Source organism: Mesoplodon mirus (genome assembly GCF_964341445.2).
Source record: "Mesoplodon mirus genome assembly, chromosome: 19".
Taxonomy (NCBI): Eukaryota; Metazoa; Chordata; class Mammalia; order Artiodactyla; family Ziphiidae; genus Mesoplodon; species Mesoplodon mirus.
Window position 1 is genome coordinate 3863387 of NC_138995.1, and position 22144 is coordinate 3885530.

Here is a 22144-nt window from a genome sequence, read left to right on the forward strand (position 1 = left end):
ACCTGGGCAGGATGGCACCTCCCCGGGGCGGAGGAGCAGTGGAGGGGCTGGTTTGCAGGCTGGATGATAGATCAGGGGCTGCTGACTCAGACCCCCCAGTGAGTGTTAACTGGATCCAATTAGATCTGGGGCCACACCAAATGAGGCCAATTTGTTAACCATGTTTATGTCACAACTTCAAACCATTACTGTCTACTGCAGAGCACAGACCAAATGTCTGAGATTCAACACTAAACCCAACCGCGGCTGGGGGCCGGGAGGTGGGGGCACCTGGGCAACAGAGAGGGGATTCCTCACCTCACTTTCCCCCACCTCTGTCTTGCTTGTGACCTTGACCAGCGGCTCCCCAGGCTTCAGTTTCCTCATGTGCAGAAACAAGGCCCTGATTCCGGGACTCAGGGAGGAGATGGGGGGAAGCTTCAACATCTCCCCACTGGAATAGCCTCCCTCTGTCTCCAAGAAGACCTCAACCGTCCTCCTTTGCATCTTGGAATCCTTCCAGTCACAGCTCTGTCTCTCCTCCTCCAGGAAGCCCTCCCAGACTTCCTCAGCTGCATGCCCTTAACCCTTGGGGTGCCCAGCTGGACTTTAAGATCCCTGAGGACAAGGTGTCTACCCCTGACCTCCTGCTATCATTCAGGGAGATGGTGACCGTCCACGTTAGAATTTCCTGGCCAGCCCTGTGGTCTTTATAATCCACCAGAATGTTTTGGGAATGACAATGTTCTGACCTCCCAAAGCCAAATACCTGATGTCCTATCTTTGGATATGGAAAATAAGCCCCTTTGCCACCAAGCTTGGCACCCAGTAGGCATGGACTGGGCAGGAAGGCCAGCGGGCCAGGCACCCTCTCAAGGGCCGTGCCCTGGACCTGCAAAGGGTCTTACCTCCTGGGAGCCAGAGCAGGAGGGTGACTGCAGTGACCTGCTTCCCTCGCCTACTGGCTGGGCTGGGGGCCAGGGAGCAGAGAGAACACGAACCCAGGTGGCAGGACTCCAGGACCCTCACGGCCCTGCTGGTGGTCTCCTAGCCCATCAGGGAGCGGGGTCCAGGCCCGGTGGCCTGAGCTGGCACCCACAGGGAGGGGCGGCAGGAAATGCATCCCCCTGCCCCGGAATGGGGCTGCTGGCTCTGTTTTGGTGAGACCTCAATTGATCCATGAGAACCGGGGGCCTGGGGGCCTGAGCAGCTGCTCAGCATGGGGGCGGGGAAGGACACCGATACTTAGAAGTACCTACTATGTGCCCATCAAGGGAGCACCCATCAGGAGAACGCATCGTCTCTTCAGGAGCAAGGTGGGGGTAAGAGTCAATCAATTAATCAATAAGAGGAAAAGTGAAGAAACTCTTAGTTTTCTTATTTTGCTGATCTGTCCGTTCATTCATTTGACATGTATTTATACTGAGGGCCTACTATGTGCCAGGTACTGCTCTAGGTGCTGGGGAGACTGAGAGAAACAAGAACAGATGGAAATTCTTGTCCTCTTGGAGCTGCCCGGCCAGTGAGGACGGCAGACGATAATCAAAGAAAGCCAGTGAAAAACACACGAGGTAGTGACGCACGTCCAGGACAGCCTGAGGACGGGGACGTGACATGGCAGGAGGTTGACGTTTTAGAATAGATGGACAGGGCGCCCTCAGAGCGTGCGACTTCGCCCACAGATCTGAGGCAAGAGAAGCAGAGCCCTTGGCTCTCTGGGGAAGAGCCAGCAGCAGGGCCAAGGCCTGGGGGCGTGTACTTGGGGGGTGGAAAGGGTACATGCCCCCCGGCATGACCCGGAGGGCTAGGAGGCTTGTCCAGGTTTGCAGCCAGTAGGTGCCCGAGCTGGGATCTGAACCCGGGTATTTAAAATCTCCAGCTGCCTCTCTGGCTGTTTGCACCTATTGGGGAGGGTCCAATTCTGATACCTCCACCACTGGTTTAGCAGGACTTCTCCCTGAGGGGAGGGGAGGGAGCAACGGGACGGGGAGACGATGGCAGAATGGCGCTAGGGTAGCCGGATGGCCAGGGACCAAAGGGACCGTCTTCCATCCCCAAGTTGACTGTCCCGTGCGCCCAGAGACCCAGGGTGTGCACAAGGCTGCAGGGTGCAAAGGTTCACCCGGGCCTCAGTCTCCCGGTCTCTTAAGATGGGTTTATAAATGGTCCTGGCTTATGAGAAATGTGAGGAGGAGTCAAAGAGTGAATTGGTACAAAGCATGGCGAGCAGGGCCGCCCTGTTCAATACACGCTCAACACACGTGAGTTGTTGCTCCTATAAGGGCAGAGGACTGGGTCTCTCTGGCCATTCGGGGGGCATCAGGGAGCCTGGGCGGCCTTCCCACGGCTCACTGCCCTGAAATGGGCTTCCCAATTTCCATCCTCCAGACCCAGGCCAGGCTCCCTGGCTGCTGCTCCCTGGGAGGCCAGCCCAAGACGCCCAAGTGCTCGGTGTCCGCATGGAGGGCACCAAGTCCACGGGCTGGGGAAGGGGCCAGTGGGGCCTGAATGTCATGGAATCTGGGAAGGGAGTCTGGAAACTTGGCCCTTCCTCAGGTGCCCAGAGCCCCCCATGGAGGAAGCGGGGGGGCCATGTCAGGCCAGCATGGGTATGCCCCTGCCCCCCCGGCCCCCCGCTGGCCTCCCTCCGAGCTCCCTGCCACTAGACCACATGTTTTTCCAAGCCTCCTGGGGCACAGATGACCAGGCTGATAAACCCCTTTCCCAGGGACAGGGCTGTCTGCAGAAGGCCCGAGATAAGGCTGAGCGGCACTGCGGAGCCTGCGGTTTCCCTGCAGCGGGGAGGGGCGGCCCGCATGGACAAAGGGGCCAGGGCAGCAGGGGGCCCACGCCTCCAGGGCTCACCCTGTGCCAAGCCTGGTGCCAGCCACCCCTGGGGGACAAGGTGAACCCCAGCCTCCTGTCTGCCAGGACCTCCAGGGGTCAGAGGAAAGATCAAAGCTGGCACTTTCGACTCAGGGCACGTGGCGTGAGAAAGCAGCTGGCATTTCCTACATGCTGTCCCGGCTCGAAGTGCTTTTCACCATGACCTCATTTAATCTGCCCACAACCCTACGAGGTAGTCTATTACCTCTACTTTTCAGATGAGGAAACGAAGGCACAGAGAGGTTAGGTCACTTGCCCAAGGTCACACAGCTAGGAAATTTTTCAGTTGGTGTCTCTCTTCCCAGCAGCCCACAGTGAGCCCTGGAGTTAAGACGTTGTATCTTGGCAAGGAGGGCTAGGACGTAAAGGAGAGAACGAGGTGGGGGGCGGGGAGACACGGTGCCCACAAAGTTCTGATGTTACACAGATGCCCGTGGAGAACGGGATGCACGGGACACTCAGACACGCAGACATCACTCTGACCTCTGAGGGACAGACGGGGCTTCTTGCAACCCCCCTAACCTCCACACTATGTGCAGCCCATGATGGGTGCCCTGTTACCCACAATCATTCACACATGTCACCCCCATCAACATTCCATGCCTCTGATCAAAGGTGACCAGAATTCCAGAACCGAAAGTCAAAATATGGTAGGTGCAGACGGGAGGGAGGCCCTAGGCCACTGCACAGCGCACAACTCTACCCAAAGGCCCCCTGAGATTGTGCAGTGCACAACCCGCACAACAGAAGGAGCGGTTCGGAAACCCAGCGGGACCTGCAGCCGTGGTGGCCCTGCAGACCAGGCCAACCTGTGTTGCCTTGGACACCTCTAAAGCCCCAGAACAGAGCGGGGCGGCTCCGCCCCCCAAAATCCCCCTCCTCGCCATCCCGTACTCCCCTCCCAGGCGCCCCCAGCCCTCCACTCACACCCTGTGCTGCGGGGGCACCTGTGGCTTGGCAGGGCCTGGCGCTGAGGGTGGGGGAAGGCACAGACATCCGCTGCCCCTCCCCCACTTCTGGGCTCCCCTCCAGCTCCTGGCTCCTGCCGTGACAGCCCGCCTCCCAAAGCTCCGAGAACAGAGCCAGGCTGTGTTCACGTGCCCCCGCTGGGACCACACGGCGGGCAGGAGGGCAGGCGGGCAGGGGAGCAGAACCACCACCCCACACCGCCAGGCCACAGGCTCTGTGCCCAAACCTGCCATTAGGGAGACGTGAGGCGGCCAGACCAGCCCACCCAGCTCTGAACTCACCCCAGACCAGCCCCTGGGGACAGGGGTGGGGCCTCAACAGCCCGGCCTTCCCCACACTAGAGAAGATGAACATCCTTGGTTATCCCCATTTCACGGATGGGGAAACTGAGCCTCAGACAGGGCACACAGATCTGCCTGCGGGGTCTGGTTCCTGAGAATGTGCAGTTAGCCGTCTCCCCAGGCTCTGCTTCCTGCGGGGAGCAGGGGAGAAGCTGGGGATGGGCTGGAGCCCTGCCTGGGGGCCAGAGGGGCTTAGGGGGCAGGGGCTCGGGTCCAAAGAGGTGGGAGGGAGGCCCACGCAGAGCGTGTAGGTTGGTTCCTGGGGGGAATTCCTGCTTTGGCTGGAGCTGGTCCCACGCCCCACGTATGCCTGGGGTAAACCTCCCACGGCTCAGAGACTCAGTTTCCTTATCTGTAAAGTGGGGCTAATGACTTGAGAACTGGCATGCAGTCGGTGCTTGATGAATGCTCCTTCCCCTCCTATACCCTGCTGGGTGAGGGGGATAGAGGGCCAGAGGCTGGGATGCTGGTGGTGGGGGAGGGTGGCTGGAGGCCACCCTGAGGATGGCATTTTCCTGTGATTTCTAACATTCCAGACAAGGGGGCTGTGTCTCACCTTGGTTGGCTGCCTCCCGCCCTGGGTCTGGTGAGGGTCAAATGTGATCTTCCCTGACCCAGTCAGGGTCCTGAGATTCCTGCCTTTCTCCCCACCTGGAGGAAGCGGGCTGTGGTAGGGTAGTGGGGGAGGAGTGACACTGGGGTTCAAATGCTCCCGGACAAGGAAAACAGAATGAGGATTGGGACAGTGAAAATCAGGGTGCTGACAGCTCATGCTGCTGAGCTGAGCTGTCCCGAGCGCCTCAGGTCCTGACCCACTCCATCCTCACAGCCCTGGTTCATGTCAGGAAATAGCCCAGAGAAGTTAGGCAGCTTGTCCAGGGCACACAGCAATAAGTAGCAGTAAGGGGGATTTGAACCCAGGACAGCCAGGTCCAGAGCCCCACTTTTCACACCACATCTGGGGAGCGAGGGGTGCCAGGACTGGTTTCTTAGCCCCCATAAGGGAGGGCGTGGTACCACTGTCACCGGTGAAGGGGCAGGGAGGCTGGCCCTTGTCCACTCATCTGTCCCCAGCCACAGAGGACAAGAGCCTCCTTCTGGCCTTGGGGCAGCAGTGGGTGGCCCAGGACAAGGGGTTAGGGTCCCAAAAGCCAGCCTCAGGGGCCCTCTCCTCCACAGCCCCCCTCGAACCAGCAGGTCAGACTCATGTCACGTCCACACCCCTCACAGCTTCCAGGGACAGCAGACCTGGCCAGTTACCAAAGCCACTGTCTGCACACTAATTCCCTCAGCCTGAAGCCACAGAGGCCACATCGGCCGCTGGGCCTGCTGGGCGCACACACACATGCACACCAACACGCACATAAAACCACACACGCCCACAAACTCAGACCCATACACACCAACACACACAGATACAGACACATGTACTCACAGAGACACAGAGAGACAGACAAATACACAACACACACACGCACACACACAGAGCCCCCAGAGAGAGGGGGCAAGGAGCCGCTGATCTGAAACCCACTTGACCTGTCTGTCCTGATGGTGCCCAAAGGGAGGGAGAGAGGGAGGGAGAAAGGCCTGGTGGGCAGCCAGGGCCTGTGGCTTATGGAGGAGGTGCAGAGAGTGTGTGGCCTTGCCACGGCAATGGGCAACCACGGGGGACCGTGGGGACAAAAGCACAGTCATACTAGCCCTGGGCTACCTGCTGCCAGTCGGCTGGGGTCTCCAGGCCTGCCTGGGATGAGAGGAGACCCAACATTCATTCACTATTCATTCAGCCAAACATCCACGCACCCATCCACCTACCCACCCATCTATCCAACCGTCCACCCTCCACTGTCCCTCCATCCATCCATCCACCCATCCATCCACCATCCTCCACTGTCTATCCATCCATCCTTCTAGAAACATTACTGAGCACCTACTGTGTGCAGACCCTCTTCCAGGAAGCAATCAGTACATCTGAGGCCCTGTCTGGCACTAGTTTGGTGCTGGAAGGATGGAGGCGAAGACAGGTCACTTCCCAGAAACAAGGACAGTATGACTGAACGTTTGCTATGCACGCAGCCTCATTTAACCTCACGGTGACCCTACGTGATAGCTGCTGCCTGCACTCCCACTTTACAGATGAGGAAGCTGAGGCTCCACTAAAAAAAGCAGCAACACAAGAGCCCATGCTTTGAATCCTTCCCTTCCCTCCTTTCCCCTTCCCGTTTTTGTCTGTTGCATCTGACAAGAAAGAGAACTAAAGAAGGCAACACGCCAATGGCCAACCATCATGGTATAAGCCACGCAACTGTATGTCCTGGTTTGCCCAGGACAGTCCTGGTTCTCAGCTAATGTCCCCACATAATAGGTTAATCACGCCACCTGTGTTCTCCCATGTGCCCTGGTTTAGACCTGAGTGAAGTCAAGGGAGCTCCCTTCCCACTCTGGGGCTGAGGAAACGATGTAATATTGGGAGAGAGGGGGAAAGGGAGGTTCTGAGGATGGAGCAATCACTGAAGGCTTCCTGCAAGAGGCGGGGCTGAGCTGCATCTAGAGGAAGAGACACACTACCCACCAAGACCCCGTGCCCATGACCCAGGCCAGGGCTCAGCTCCAGTCCTCTGTTTAAAGAGGGTCTGGGGGATCCCAGGAAGCGCAGACACGGGGTACTGGGCAGTGTCGGGGACAGGGCCTGCAGTTGCCTGGGGCGAATGTGGCCTGTCTGGCTGCCAAGGGTGTGAGGAAGGGGCTGGAGTCCGGGCTGTGCCCTCGTGATGGGAACAAAGGCAATGATGGCCCCTGGCTGCCCTCCGAGCACCCATGAGGCAGGCTGGGCCCGGGCCTGCTCTTGGGCTCCCAGTGCCCCCCGCCACCCGCGGGGAGGACAAGGTGCCCCGTCTCCCATCACCACAGGTGCCTCGTTGCCTGGCACCTGCCCGTCCTGGCAGGACTGGGGCTGCCCAGTCCTGGAAAGCCACAGCCCACTGTCCTCCCAGCCGAAGCCCCGCAGTGACTCTGGAGAACTTTCTGGACTTCTCAAAGCTTAGGAAACATTTTCCTAAATGGGGTTGGACTTCCCATAATTGAGGCTACATCTTATCCTGCGTGGTGGGGCAGGATGCAAACTCTGTGCCACACTTTCATCCCAGTTCTGCCTCTCAACTGACTGGCCTGGGGACCATCAGCCAGTCACCTGAACCTCCGTGCCTCGGTCTTCTCATCTGGAACATGGGGGAAGAACAGCGCCCGCACACAGCGTGTGGTGAGGGTTCAGTGAACTGGCCTCTGCCAAGAGTGGCAAAGAGCCTCAGTATACAGTAGGTGCTCACTAAACGCCAGCTGCTACAGTCCCTCTTGTAGCACAGATGGGGCACAGAGAGGAGGAGGGACCTGGACTCTGAGACACGGAAGGAGGACTGTCCCGTCTGACCTCTGCGCCTCTACAACCTCTCCAATGGGTTGGTGATTCCTGCTCGCAAACGATCGAGGATGGGGAGCTCACTACCTCACAGTCGGCCACCCCGTGGATGGGCAGGGGAGTGCGCTCCCCTTGTCAGTGTGTTCCTTCGTAATCAGATTAAATCCAAGGCAGGGAGTGGAGGGTCAGGACTAGAGTCCATGCCTCCCACCTCCCAGCCCAGGGCCCTGCATGCTGTCCTCGGGGCCAAGAAGCTGGCTGCGATGGGTGGAGGGGGAGCCCTCGCAGCCCACCTGGTATGGAACAGGGAGCTCTGGGGCTTCAGCATCCCCTGTACCGAGCACACCTATGTCCCTCCCAGCACCTCCTCGGAGGCTGTCCCTTGGCCTCCTCCACCAGCTCCTGAGCTCCCAGATCTGCCCTTTTCCTCCCACTTCCGGCGGCAGGAGGGGGCTTGGCAGATGGGTCACCTGGGTTCTAGACCCTGCTCTGTCCCGGGGGGCTGCAGCGAGCCTCCGAGCCTCAGGTTCCCCTCTGCAGGAAGGGACGGTGGGATTCAGTGACCTCTGTGAGCCACCTGGCTCTGGGCTTCACCTCCAGCGGCTGGGAGGACAGCAGGCTCAGCTGTGCGCACCCCCAGGTGCCCAGCGCCAGGCCCCGCGCCAGCCTGAGCTCCATGACGGCACAGTGGGCAGAGGGGCTGTCGCGGTGGGGGCAGCGGGAACGTGCCCGGGGGCACCCAGGGCTGCGGCACTTGCTGCCATGCCTCAGCGCTCTGCTGCGCCCCCTTACGATCCCAACGCTTGCCCTTGGGCCCCGGCTCAGACTGAGGCCATCATGCCGGCCCCTGGGGACATTCCATCTGTCCCCTGGGCCGTGCTGCGTTCCACACATGCGCCTCGGTGCCCTTGCAGCCAGGACGTGCCCCCCTCACCGAGTCCCTGCTCAGCATCTGCTCCCCCATCTCTGCCTCTGTCCTGTGAGTCTGGGCACCGTCCCAGGACCCCCCCTTCCCCCCCGCCCCCGCCGTGGGGCCATCCCAGGGACTCACCCGGCAGGAGCACTGGCCACTTGGGACTCTTCTGGTCCATGAGAACTGACAGTCCCAGCCCCTGGCCCCCTGGCCTGGCCATCTCGGAGCAGCTCCCTTCGGCCTGGGGGCGGGGCAGCAAGGCGGGAGAGGCAGAGAAAGCCTCTCCCCCAGGTCTGCAGCCCAGCTCTGGGAGCTGACTCCCGAGAAGTCAGCTGAGAGATGGAGCGCGTGCAAGCCAGGGCTGCCCAGCGAGCCACAGCACAACCACGCGGCCGCCCTCCCCCCGCCCCCCAGCCTTCCCCCGCTTCCCCCCTCCCGGCCTGGCACACGCCCCGCCAGCTGTAGACAGGAGCCGCGCTCCGAGGGTGGCGGCCACTTCCTGCCTTCCCTGCGCTGTTCTCCTCCCGCAGGACCCAGGGGGCCCAAGGGATTTATTGCACATGGGAGACCTATGCCCTGGGCCGCAGAGGAGCCTCCAGATCCCAAAGGGGGTCACACCCCCACCAAGGTCACCCTTGCTGAGTCACACCATCATTCAACAGTCTGTGTTGGGCACCTACTACGTGCCGGGTGCCGGGCCTCTAACCATGTGCCAAGTCCCCGTGGCTGCCGTGATGCCCTCCAGACAGCAGGAGCCACCCCCGCGGGGGCATTCCTGCAGAGAAAGGGCCAAGGACGGCTCAGCTAAGGCTGGAGGAAGCGCACAGGGGAGCTGGGGGTGTGGGCGGTGCCCACCGTGGGCTGTGGTCTCTGGCGACCTATAGAGACGCTCCCGTGGGAGACATGTGGGGAGAAGGAAGGAAGGATGGAGGGGGGAAGGGGAGGAGCCTGTTGTCATCCGGGTTCTCCTCTGCCGCCTACAAGGGTCCAGATGCCCAGTTCAAGTGCTGCCTTCTCCCTGGAGCCCCCCCAGCGGCACTGTGTGCTGTGTCTGCCACTCTGTCCTTGCTAGTGTCCATCTTGGTGTATTTGGGGACAGAAGAGCTGGACAGTGGCTGGGGGTGGGGACCACGACTGCCTTGGGGCTCAGGCCGGGCCCAAAGGGTCACCCACCCAAGGACCCGAAGGTGGGCCCACAGTCTGCTTGCTGGGGCGCAGTGGTGAGAGGGGAGGGGACGGGGCAGAGCCTTGTCCGGTCTCTGGGGTCAATCCCCTTCCTTGTACCTAGGATGGGTGGCAGGCATGGGAACTGGGGTTGGGGGCAAGCTGAGGGCTGTGGCTTAGGCCGTGTTTCCAGTGCTCTGTTGTGTCACCTCCTGGGCAAACACCAAACTGCACCCAGAACCTCCTGGAATGGGCGAGAACCCAGCCCCTCCCAGCCAGGGTGGGGTGCGGACCCCCCGGAGGTCCCCCATCTCCATTCTAAACTGTTAACTGAGGTCATCTTCATGCAATAGCCCGGGGGAAAGGTTCTATCATGACCCTCATGTTCTAGGGGAGGAAACTGACCCAGGGTGACCCAGAGCACACCTGCTGGGGCTGAACCGGCTGTGTCAGGTCCCCCAGCAGCACGGCCACAAGGCCAGAGGGTTCAGTCCCAGCACACACACAACGGTGCCCGGTGCAGAATCAGCGCTCAGGAAATTCCTCTATCGCCGTGCAGTCCTCACCAGCCTGCCTGTTCTTCAGCTGTGGGCACGGACTCCACGCCCCAGAGGCCGCATGTGGCCAGCTCAGCCCAGCAAGAATGACTGGTGTGGAGGTCAAATTATGGTCCCCAAAGTCGGCCATGTCCTCATCTCTGGAACCTGCGAATGTGTCACTTTATAGAACAAAAGGGACCTTGCAGATGTGATTAAGTTGCGGATCCTGAGATGGGAGATCAGCCCCGTGGGCCCAGTGCGAGCACAGGGGTCCTCGTAAGAGGGAGGCAGGGGTGGGAAGGAGGAGATGTGATGACAGAAGGAAGAGGTTGGAGGGATGTGGGACCACAAGCCAAGGAATGTGGGCGCCTCTGGAAGCGGGAAAAGGAAGGAAACATTCTCCCCTGGAGCCTCCAGAAGGAACCAGCCCTGCGACACCCTGATTCTAGCCCAGTGAGGCCTGTGTCAGATCTCTAATCTCCAGACTGTAAGGTAATAAACTTGTGTTGCTTTAAACTGCCACGTTGGTGGGGGTCTGTTACAGCAGCAACAGGAGACGAATACAGCTAGGAAGACAACTGTTCCCAGACTCACAGCATCTGACATACAACAGTTGCTCAGTAAATGCTCTTCTCTGTGTTTGATCCAGGGAGCTCGCAGCCCCTCCCCAGCGTCAGCCAAGTCCGAGGGGGAGAAAGGACCAATCACTCACAGGTGACCTTGAAGTGTCCTTGACCCCAACATGATCACACTGGGAAACCTCGGGGAAAAGCAAGCAGCCTGTGGTTGCTGGAATTTTATATTTTAGAGCAAAGCCCTGGAGAGGGAAGAAAAGTTCCAGAATGGAGTAAGGACCCGCTTGGGACATCAGCCCTCGGCCCAGGAAGCTCGGGTAAATGCACGCCCCCAGTGTTTACAAGAGACTCATTTCTTCTCTACCTTCCCCTCATCCGGTCCCCCAGCACCAGCTGACTTAAAACTCAACAAATTCACTCAACAAACTTCGACTGAGCACCTATTATGTGCACTGGGCCAGGTGCTGGAAAGATGAAGAGGATAGTAAACTATGGTCCCTGCCTTCGTGGAGAGGGCAGGTAGGCTGCCTCGGAGCCTTTGCACTTGCGCTTCCCCTGGCCTAGAACTCTGCCTAATGCCACCTCCTCAGCGAGGCCTCTGGGACCAGCCTGCCTACAGTCACAACTCTCATCTCTGTGTTCTCCGACCCTATTTTGCTTCATGGCACCTGTCACCACCTGGCATCACACATGCTGCCTAGCACAGTCTTTGGCACATAGCAGGTGCTCAACAAATATCTGTGAACAAATGCCCCCACGTGAACGGCCGTGTACTGGTGGAGACAGATGTGTCAACAGGCAACCATGGTGAAGACGCAAGCAAAGGTCTTCTGGGAGATGCCCAATGTCAAGTGGTTTCTGCTCTAAATAGAAGGTTACAGGTGAGAGTTGGTGTGGACACAGGGAGAGTCTTACAAATGATGCTCTTCTAGCCAGTTAAACCCCTAAGGCGCTAAACAAGGACAGCCAAGGTTCCCCGAGTGCCAGCTTATCTACCAGCTTAAACCCGGTCAAGGGGAAAGCAGGGTGGTGGGTGGGTGGAGGCCACGGCAGAGATGGCAGACAGGTGGGCCCCAAGTGCAGTAGCCCTTGGAGGGGTGGTCTGTGCTGGCTTTACTCCCTGGGGTCCTGAACACTGCCCTCGGGACACCCCATCCTGAGCCCTGGAACAGTCATTTCTATGGCTCAGCTGATCTCTTTTTTTCTACCTGAAATTTTTATTTTATTGTATTTTATTTATTTTTTTGGCACGCGGGATCCTAGTTCCCCGACCAGGGATCAAACCCGTGCCCCGTGCAGTGGAAGCGCCGAGTCCTGACCGCCAGACCGCCAGGGAATCCCCTTACCTGAAGTCTTAATCACAAACTTAATGGAAAGAAATTAAGAGTTCGGGGCAAACAGACCCCCCTGACAGCAATTTTGCCAGTTCTAAAGAGCTGCTTTTATCTTCGTGCAGCGGAAGTGTCTCCGTGCGCCCGTCACCCCCTCTCTCTTCCCTTGTACATCTCCAGCCATTTTGAACTTCGTTGAAGTCAACACTCAGTTTATCATTTTCTTAAATTGCCCAAGTTCTCTTTTCTTTTTCATGTCATGGACACCTGAATCAGTCAGACAGACACACAGAGCTGCACACCAGCCAAGGGACCAGACCCTGGCAATTGGAGGAGAGAGGAGGGAAGGGGCTTCAGGCCCAGCACGGTGAGTCTTGCTAAATATTCAGAGGCTCCTGGGGAGAGATCGACTTACAAGCCTGGAGCCTCCGGGGCTGCCTGGGCTTCTCCACCTCCTGCCCAGACTTGCAAGCTCCGTGCTCCTGGCATTACAAGAAGTTCCCGAGAAGATAAACAGTCGCTAGTTGGAGAAAAAACAGACTTTGGATCCCAGCTTGGCTGGAGATGTACAAGGGAAGAGAGAGGGGGCGACGGGAGCACGGAGACACTTCCGCTGCACAAAGCCCCTTTCCACAAAGCCAGGATGAGCTGCAGCCAAGCCCGGCAGCCCCTGTGTTCTCTGAGCAGCTGCCGCTTGGCCTCGGGGCCCAGGAGTCCACCCAGCGCCACCCGCCAAAGCACTCGGCACCAGCAACGCTCCAGGTGACACCTGCCAAGGACGTCTCAGGGCCTGAGCCAGTCCCCAAGTGGAGGCCCTGCTTTCCTGGCCACGGAGGTCCAGCCCCGCTGGCCGGGAGCCCATTCTCCCAACAAAGGAGAGACAAAAGCCGCGCAGGGCCAGGGCCCTGGTGGTCACCAGCTCGCTCTCCTCGCAGGGCCAGGGCCAGCTCCCGTGTTCCTGAGTGCCAGGCACAGTGCTCAGCGATGGATGTGGATCGACTCTTGGATCTCACAGCAATCGAGGGGGAAACCAAGGCACAGAGAGGTTGTCTGCCTAAAACCAGAAGCTCAGAAGGAGCAGTGGTAGCATTTGAATTTCGGGGGTGCCAGTCCGCAAGCTTCGAAGACGTCCACGCCCAGCAGACACTGATCTGATTTACACACATGGCCAGAAAGGAAAAGAGGAGGAAAAACCCCAGCAGCCCCAGGACGGACGTTGGTACCTACGGTCATTCAAGGTCCAGGCAACTCTTGCTGCTATGTCCTCACGGCTCTCAGGTTACAACTTCCAGGCGCGGCCCCCAGGCTCCAAGAACTCAGCCTGGGCCTGAGGGGCTCAGCTCCCGGGAAGCTGCCTGGTTCTCCGTGCTCTTGGCTTGACTCCTGGGGTGCCCTCCCTGGGAGAGCTGGTTGAGCCACAGCACCTGCAGTAAATTCCCCCATATCCATGGGGCTGGGGAGGCCGGTTACACTGGGGGCCGGTGCACGCATGTGCCGTGTTGCTTGCAGACAAGGCTGAGCAGACGGCCCTGGGAAATGTGCCATCCCAGGTGGTTTGTCAGAAGCAGACAAGGATGTGTGTGAGAGTGATTTATAAGGCACAGAGCCCAGGGAGCAGGGATGGGACACGATAAGGAAGCAGAGAAAGCAAGCAAAGGCCACTCCAGGTAAAGCCCCAGCCTGGTCCAGGGCAGCCCTGGAGGGGAAGCTAGTCTTTTGCAGGGAGCCAGGGGACTGGGCCTCACGTTCCCACACCTGCCAGGGGATGAGGATGCCCAACCCTTCCCCCAAAGCACACAGGGATCACGGGAGGGCATCCAGGTGCAGCAGGGCCGACTCAGACCCACATTCTTGGAGCTCATGGAGCCGTGGATGAACCGCCCAGGGGGCTGGGCAGCTGGGGCAAAGATGGCCAGCTGACTCTCCACCACGCCCAGGCCCTGCTGCAGTGGACAGCTGTCACTGCCCAGCTCCCTTCCATCTTTGGGGCCAGTGGGAGGACACGGGTCACCGCAAGGCCAAAGGTGAATGTCCAGTGGCTTTCTCGTGTTCTCTTCTCTGTGTCTGCTGGTGATGGAATCAGGAAACTCTGGAAGCCACGAGCTAAAGGGAACCTGGGACCCTGTGTCACTCACAATGGGTTCGGGGTTACCTGTACAACTCCCGTCCACGGTTGCCCTGACTCCTAAACTGATGTTATAAGGGACTTTAAAATGGTCAGCAAGATAGTGGCCCTTAAAGACATCCACGTCCTAATCCCTGGAAACTGTGAGTATGCTCCCTCACACGGCAAAGGGGAATGAAGTTTGCCAATCAGCTGACCTTGAGATGACAGGGTACCTTGGATTGTCCCCTGTCTCTGCCCCTGTAATCACAGGTCCTTGTATGTGGAGGAAGGGGGCAGGACAGAGCCAGAGGAGCTGTGACCACAGAAGCAGGGCAGAGAGATGCAAGGTTCCTGGCTTTGCAGGTGGAGGAGGGAGCCACAAGCCAAGCATGTGGGCGCCTCCAGAAGCCGGAAAACTTGATTCTGCCCCACAGTCTCCAGGAGAACGCAGCCCTGCCCACATCTTGATTTTAGCCTAGTGAGACCCATATTGGACTTCCGGCCTCCGGAAGTGTAAGATACTAAATATGTATTGCTTTAAACCACCGACTTGGTGATGACCTGTTACAGCAGCAGCAGGAACTAACCCCAAACTCTTCCAAGGCAGCCACTGCCGTGGTCGTGACAGGAGCAGGTGAAGGGAGGGATCTTCTGGGCCAGCCCGGAAGGCAGATGGAAGGTGCACGGTGTCTCCCGTATTGGCTCCTACCCCCACCCTGCCAGCCCCACTCCTCCTCTCCCCTCCCCGCCGGACCAGTGGTCCCCCAAAACCTGGAATAAGTACAAATGAGAATGGAGGCTTTCTGCGTGGGAGCAGGTCAGCGGCTATTAGGACAGAAGGAACCCACAGGCCACCCCCAACAGGGCAGGCCCAGCCCAGCACTCCAACATGGGAGGGGAGAAAGGGAGGCGCTCAGGGACACAGCCGTGGTGGGAGAGTCGGTCTCTGCCTGGCTTTCTGTGACCCCATCCCAAACCCATCAGTGGGGTCTGTGGCTCCCACTAGCTCTGTATTATTGACCATTTCAGAAGCTGTTCCACAGCTCAGAAAGGACACCCAGGGCCCATGCGGCAGAACTATAGGGCCACTGCTCAGCAGTGCAACATGGCAGCCCCGAAGGCCAGGCAGGGAGCACGTGCACGGAGGCGACAAGAGGAACGGTGCCCCCTGGAACTGTGCAGTGTGCAGCCTGCACAGCCTTGCCCTGCAGCCTGGGTGCCCCCTTGGCGTTCCTCCCATGTCACCGATACTATGCTCCAAAGAAGATTTCATTGTTACAATTTCACGCCTACTCAGCAGCTGGAGCAGCTAAGCTTTCGGAAGATTCTGAACCCTGCAGAGGCTCCATGGCCGGGAAGTGGCAGCTCTGAGACTTGGAAACTTGGACTCGGGTCTAGGACACCAGCCACACCCTCACTTATCACCAGATGGTGTTGCTTCTTTCCCAAGGAGCCTGCGACGGCACAGAGATCATTGTTCAGGAACGCCTGTCCTCATCAGCTGGTGATGAATTGCAAGTGTCCTCTTGCTGGATTTTATACCGCCTGCGAGTGGCACGTGAGAAATGGACCTCCCTTTGACTAAAGGCTTAAGAATATTGGAAAGAGCTGGGCCTGGGGCCTTGCCGCCTATGAGGGAAGGCTGCCTCATGGGGTGGTTTGGATGGTACCCTTCCCCCACCAGCTTGGTCAGTCCAAGGTCCGTGCCTGGCCCGCCAGAGGGATGCCAGCCGTGGGGGTCCCCGCTTCCCCTGCAGCCCTGGAGCTCTACCCCCTGCAGCCAGCAAGTGACCACTCCCCAGGTGGGCCCTCCCAGCGCGGCGCCTGAGGACCACACAGCCTCCTCCTCTGGCAGAAACCGAGGCGGGTTGGCCGTGGGTATCCCTGGGGGCATGTGGCCCAGCTCCCCAGCCCGGCGGTGTGACAGCTTCCTTCCCCTGGCGAAGATGTCTGCGGGGAACTGGGGCTCAGAAACAGATAGCAATGGGAAGCTGCCCCCCCCAACCCCCAAGGCAACAGATGCAGCCCCCGACCTGCCCACGGCCACCCCGTCCTCTGGGAAAGGCAGCACTGGGGTGGATGCCACCATGCAGGGAGCGGGAGAGACAGCGGGGAGACAGGGAGGGGCTCAGAGCTCTGGAGAGAGGGAGTGACAGGGCTGTGTGTGTGTGGGGGGACACGTGTGCATACGGATATGCGTTCCCAGGTGCGTGTCTGCGGTGTGTCCTTATGTGCACGTGTAAGAGCGTCTAGTGCCTGCGTGTGTGTCTCTGCACATGTACCCTCGTGTCTGGTGCGGCTGCCAGGTCTGCGCTTGTCCCCGCGTGTCCCTGCGCCTGTGTGCCCATGTGTCTATAAGTGCTCGCGCCCTGCGCCCGCCCCGCCGTCCAGCTGGCAGTGCACAGCTGGACCCGGGGGCTGCGCGCCTGCCCGATGAGAGGCGGCAGGTGTGTAATAAAACATTAGTCACTGTCACGTTTCCAAGTAGCAGCAGCAGCGGCCTCCCTGGGAGGGGCTGACTATGGGATGGTGCTCCTGGCGGGTCTCCAGCTGTGAGCTGGACCCCCAATTCCCCCCCAGGCAGGGCCACAGCCTGACAGAGAGCAGCTGGCAGACGTGGGTCTTGTGCCCCTGCCCTGCCCTGGGGCGGCCCCAGGGCAGGGGGCAGGGGCTCGTGCGTGCCACCCGGGGGAGGGGAGGGTCCCCGAGGGTCACAGTTTTGCAGGTTATTATCCAGAGCTGAGGCACTCATGGCGGTGGGGGGCCAGGACCTGCACTGAGTGCGCTCCTGTCCTGGTTACTTTAATTCTCACACCTGCCCGCGAGCCAGGCACTTCCATTGGCCTTCCTTCCCATTCCTCAGATGAGGAAACTGAGGCACACTGCAAGAAGACACTTGTCCCAGGCTCAGAGAATGCTGGGGCCCTCCCTGCCCACCACCCGCATGTCCCCTTTGCTGCCTGACACTCCATCCCCACCAGCCAGGGTCTGGAAGCCCCTCAGAGGGCTGGGTGGCCCATCAGCCCCTGGTCAGGCAGCCCCTTCCCTCGGCGGGTCCACATCGCAGAGAGAAAGGTGGGTACTGGGGTTGTCCTGGAGATGGATGCCCAGATGACCATGCGCCGGCTCCCCCAACCTGCCCGCTCCAGCCCTCTCAATAACAAGCAGTGTTTTCCACCAGCTGCCCCCGCAGTCGCCCAGCAACAGGGAGGCCTGGGGGCCTCCCTGGTGGCGCAGTGGTTGAGAGTCCGCCTGCCGATGCAGGGGACACGGGTTCGTGCCCCGGTCTGGGAGGATCCCATATGCCGCGGAGCAGCTGGGCCCGTGAGCCATGGCCGCTGGGCCTGCGCATCCGGAGCCTGTGCTCCGCAACGGGAGAGGCCACAACAGTGAGAGGCCCGCGTACCGCAAAAAGAAAAAAAAAAAAAAACAGGGAGGCCTGGGCTGGGGGGCGGTCTTGAGACTCAATCCTCTTAGGGGCAGGACACACACAGGGACTCACTCTGAGGGCTCTTGGCCTAAGGGGCTGTTCCACGACGCTCCCTAGGTAAGAACGCAGGTGTCCACTCACTGTTCCCAGCCCAGGGCCCATGTGCCCCACGATAAACGCCTCGGGACTCCACACTCAGGCCCAACAACCCACGAGGGAGCTGCCTCTCCGCCAATGGGGAAAGTGACGTGTCCAACGGGGCCGAGATGCGCGGACGGGGTCTCCAAGGCTGAAGGGGGTGGGAGTGAACGCCCACGCAGGAGAACACTAGTCAGCATCTTCCCCGGCTGAACACCCTTGTTCCCTCTGGCCTAAATGAGGTTACACCGAGCGCGCCGGGACACGTGTGGCTCATCCACAAGGCGGGAGGGAGCGTGGGCATACGCACAGGGCGGGCCCACCATCCCGTGGCACACGACGGTGAAACCAAGCACTGCGGCAGCTGTGACAACAGAAGGACCTTGCAGCGCTGAGCCAGGCCCAGGAGACAAAGCTCACACCCCCAGGACACCGGCGATTCAGGCAAACACAGGTGCGACGGAAAAAGCAAATGGGACCCGGTGGGTCCCTCTGGGGGTGCCGGGGCATCCAGGTAGATGCAGCGCCCTAGGGCTGGGTTGGGTGGTGGTTCATGGGGATCCATGACATTATTTTTTTAAATGAACGAGTGAACACAATGGAACGCAGAGATGAAACAACAACAACAACCACCCAACAAAGGCCATTTGTGAACCAACCACGAGAGAGTGTTAAGAAGCAGGGGAAGAAAATCAAACTCAAGTCAGGGAGACCCAGCCTCCTGGCTTTCCCCTAGAATGGGGCGGCCGTGGGGTGGGAGTCTGCGCCGGAACTTTCTTTGGATGCCTCCTCGCTGCCGGGGGCAGCCTGATCCGCTCCAGTACTCAGAGACAGCAAAAAGCTGGCACCTACCTGTGCCCGTGAGGTCCGGTCCGGCCCCGTCCAGGCTGCTCTGCTGACACCGGGCTGGCCCCTGCTCCTGGGCGGTCCTGGGGCCCCTGGGCAGGCTCTCCGCTGGGGCGCCTGGCCGAGGCTCGGGCTCCCGGGAGGGAGGGTGGACGGCCGTCGATGCCTCGAGAGATGCAGAGGTGACCTGGAAGGACGGGGGAGGGAGGGACATGATGAGTCTTAGTCACACCTGCCAGGAGGTGCCCAAGGGGTGGGCCTCCTGGGCCGCTGGGTACCACCCCTCCTCCATGATGGCCTGGCTTTGTCATCAGGGACTCAGCGTGGCTGTCTCAGGGCAGCAGCAGAGCTGGTCCCCAGATTGCCAGTGTGAGTCAGTACCAGTGACTGCCTCGCCCAGCAAACCTGTCCAGCAGCCTGGTGGACACCAGGCTCATCACCGGGCACTGAGCATCCACTCCCAGGTCCCATCGCTACCCAAGCCCCTATTCTCTGCACGGAAGTTTGTAATAACTACCTACGAGTTAGTTGCAACTATAACCATTAACCTAGTTAATCTTCAGTTCACCCCACAGGGCAGTCATCTCCCCCGCTTTTTCTGTATTCAAAAAAAAATTGTAGTAAAATATACGTTACCATCTTGACCATTTTTAAGTGTACAGCTCAGTGGCGTGAAGTCCAAACACAATGTGCAACCATCCCCTGGACCCATTTTGAGAACTTTCTCATCAACCCAAACAGAAATTCCACACCCATTAAACACTAACGCTCCATACTCCCTCCCCCAGCCCCTGGCACCCACCGCCCTACCTTCTGTCTCTATGAATGTGACTATCCCAGTCACCCCACCCCCTTTCCACAGTTGGGGAAATTGAGGCTCAGAGAGGGGTAGTGGGAGCCTGAGGTCACAGAGCTGCCAAGGCAGGGTCAACCCAGCTGAGCATCCTGGGCTCCAGGTCATGGGGAAGCCCCTGCCAGGGTTCCAGGGTCTGCACAACAGCAGTTCCCTGGGGGCCGGTCCCGGGGACTGGCGACGTCCCACGCCCCGATTACGAGCTTCAGGGCGGCGCGGCTGTCGAAAAGCAACTTCACGTTGACCCTGTTTTTCCAGGGATTAGGGCTATAAAACCAAAGTACCGGAGAGAGACGGATGGCGCTCCATCCAGGCTCCAGCAGCTCCACATGCGAGAGACGGGTAAGTTTACCGTTTGTTTCCGGGAACGCTTTAATTTATGGGATCCATATGGTGACACTGCCCAGACTGCAGCCCCCGCAAATCCCACAGGGGTGCTGGCGGCTTAGGCTGGAGCCAGGAGAGGGCGGCGCCTGGGCCCAGCACACTTCATTCACTCGCTGGCTCGCTTAGGGCCGGGGGCCCCTCAGCATGGCGGGGAGCCTGGAGCCCCTGTACATACCCCGCCCCGCAGGCTTTTAGCTGCTCTGGCAACCTTGCCAACATCACTTCAGGAAACTCTGCCAGATGGAGGGCTGCTGTGTCCCCGTTAGTCCAGCCAACCCCAGGGACCGTCTATGGAATGGCACCTCATCAAAGCAGGCAGCATTCTTGCAACCCCCTTGGGGCAGGCTGGCAGGGAGTGAAGGAGGGTGGCATTGTGCCCTGGCCTTGACCCTGCCCATGCGCTGGTGGAAAGCAGAGTGGGGTGAGGCCCACCTACTGCTTGTCCTCCTGGAGCTGGGGGACCAGGGTTCTGCTGGGGAAAGTGGCCGGGGGGATGCCTCATGGGGGTGGGGATGGCTGCCTGGGATGAAGAGCTTGTGGGCATGAGGATGCCGTCTACTGAGCACCTACTATGTGCTATGGCTGATCCTCCCAACAGTCCTGTCTCGAACAAAAACATGGAAACACGAAGACACAAAGTGGCCTGAGTCCCCACAGTAAGTGGAGGTGTCCGGAATGTGAACTCAAGCAGCTGGGAGAAGACTCTCTGTTACAAAGCATCCAGGGAACATGGCTTTTAAGTAGAAAACAGCAGATGGCAAAAGAGAGTATTACTGGGTGGGAGGGGGTGCAGATGACAAGGTCTATAGGAGTTTGATAATAGGAGAACTCCCCAAGGGCTGGAAAAATCCAGGCAGGCTTCCTGGAGCAGGTGGAATGTGAACTAGGCCTTCAAAGGGAGCAGGCTTTAAAAGGAAGGGGGGACGGGAAGGACAAGAGATTCAAACACACATCTCTACGGGGACCAGGGGGGTAAACCAGAAACAAGGTACTGGTAGGTGAGACTGCATGGGGACAGCACCAGTCCCACCCAGCACCAATGGGGGCCACGTGGAAGGAAGCCAGCCCCATCGCGCCAGTCCTGATCTTTCAAGAGGAAGCTGGGAATCCATTTTTAACGGCTGCGCTCTCGTGATTATTAGGCGTTGAAACACGATGCAAACCCTCAGACACTGCTGATGGGACTGTAAACTGGTGCAGCTGCTTTGGAGACGGCCTGGCAGTTCATCAAGGTGCAACCAGTGTCCTCATAGGACCCAACAATTCCACTCCTAGGTAGATCCCCAGAGAACCCAAAACAGACGTCCACACGGAAACTTGCATCTAAATGTTCATAACAGCCCTCAGTTCACAGACAAATGAATTCTGCCAACAATGAACTTGCAGGTGGGTCCTTCCCCACTCGATCTCCCAGGTGAGAGCGAAGCCCCACCGATGCCTTGACCTGCAGCAGGGGCCCCGGCTGAGCGTGTGGTAATAGGTGTCTTGCTGTGAGCTGTTTACGTGTAGTCCTTTGTTACACAGCCGTCGGTAACTAATAAAACCCCAAAGCTCTAGAACAGGGCCTGGCCCAGAAACACATGTTCCCTGGCACCATCGTGTGCCAGACACCCTCCCTCCTCTGGTCCAGCTGTTCCCACCATGTTGACTCTTGTTGGAAGTAAAAGGATTTTACCCCCTTCTCCGGTGTTTGTCGGCAGCTGCCAGTGGACTCCTGAGAGGGCTCGGTCACTGTTAATGGATGGGCGAGGCTGCCAGACATATGTGGGTGGGGAATATGCATTATCTCCTGCTAGCATCATCGTAGGTGGAGGCAAAGGTTCTCAGCCAGACCATCACATGGAAGCAGAGAGCAGCCTTTCCTCACCCTTCAAGGACAAATTTACAACAATGCCTGACTAATAAAAAGCAGACCCTTGAACCAACACATTCCTTGTGCCTTCTCCCTACCAGAGCCAAGAGTTCCAAGCTCACGGCCTGTCTTAAGTTAAAGTGCTATTAGGACCGGGTCTGGGACATATATTGCTCCCTGCCCCGGGGACCCTGGAAATTGACAGCATCCCAGAGAGCCCATGGGGCCCCCGCAGAGCAAGCAGGATAAACTTTATTGTCCCCTTTATTTCCCTGGACCAGGGCCACTACTATGTTTAAAGCGTTAGTTAACGGAGAAAGGCAAAAAGGAGGAAAATTTCCAGGGTTCTTTACCATAAAAGGGATTTGCAGCCCACCCTTGCATATCCTAATGAGATCTCACCTTGTTACACTTCCTCC

The 22144-nt window shown here is 59.0% G+C and overlaps 1 protein-coding gene across 4 annotated transcripts in view; it reads right to left on the reverse strand.

Annotated features, from left to right (window-relative positions):
• GSE1 (Gse1 coiled-coil protein) overlaps nt 1-22144 on the reverse strand; it is a 425485-nt gene that overhangs the window by 246202 nt on the left and 157139 nt on the right. For 2 of the 4 annotated variants that reach the window (XM_082607675.1, XM_082607677.1), the window contains exon 2: nt 18640-18820. In XM_082607675.1, the coding sequence (XP_082463801.1) occupies nt 18640-18820 (181 nt within the window). Of the gene's footprint in view, nt 1-8641; nt 8828-18639; nt 18821-22144 lie in introns of those variants that run through there. The other 2 variants (XM_082607682.1, XM_082607678.1) reach the window with 1 other exon arrangement.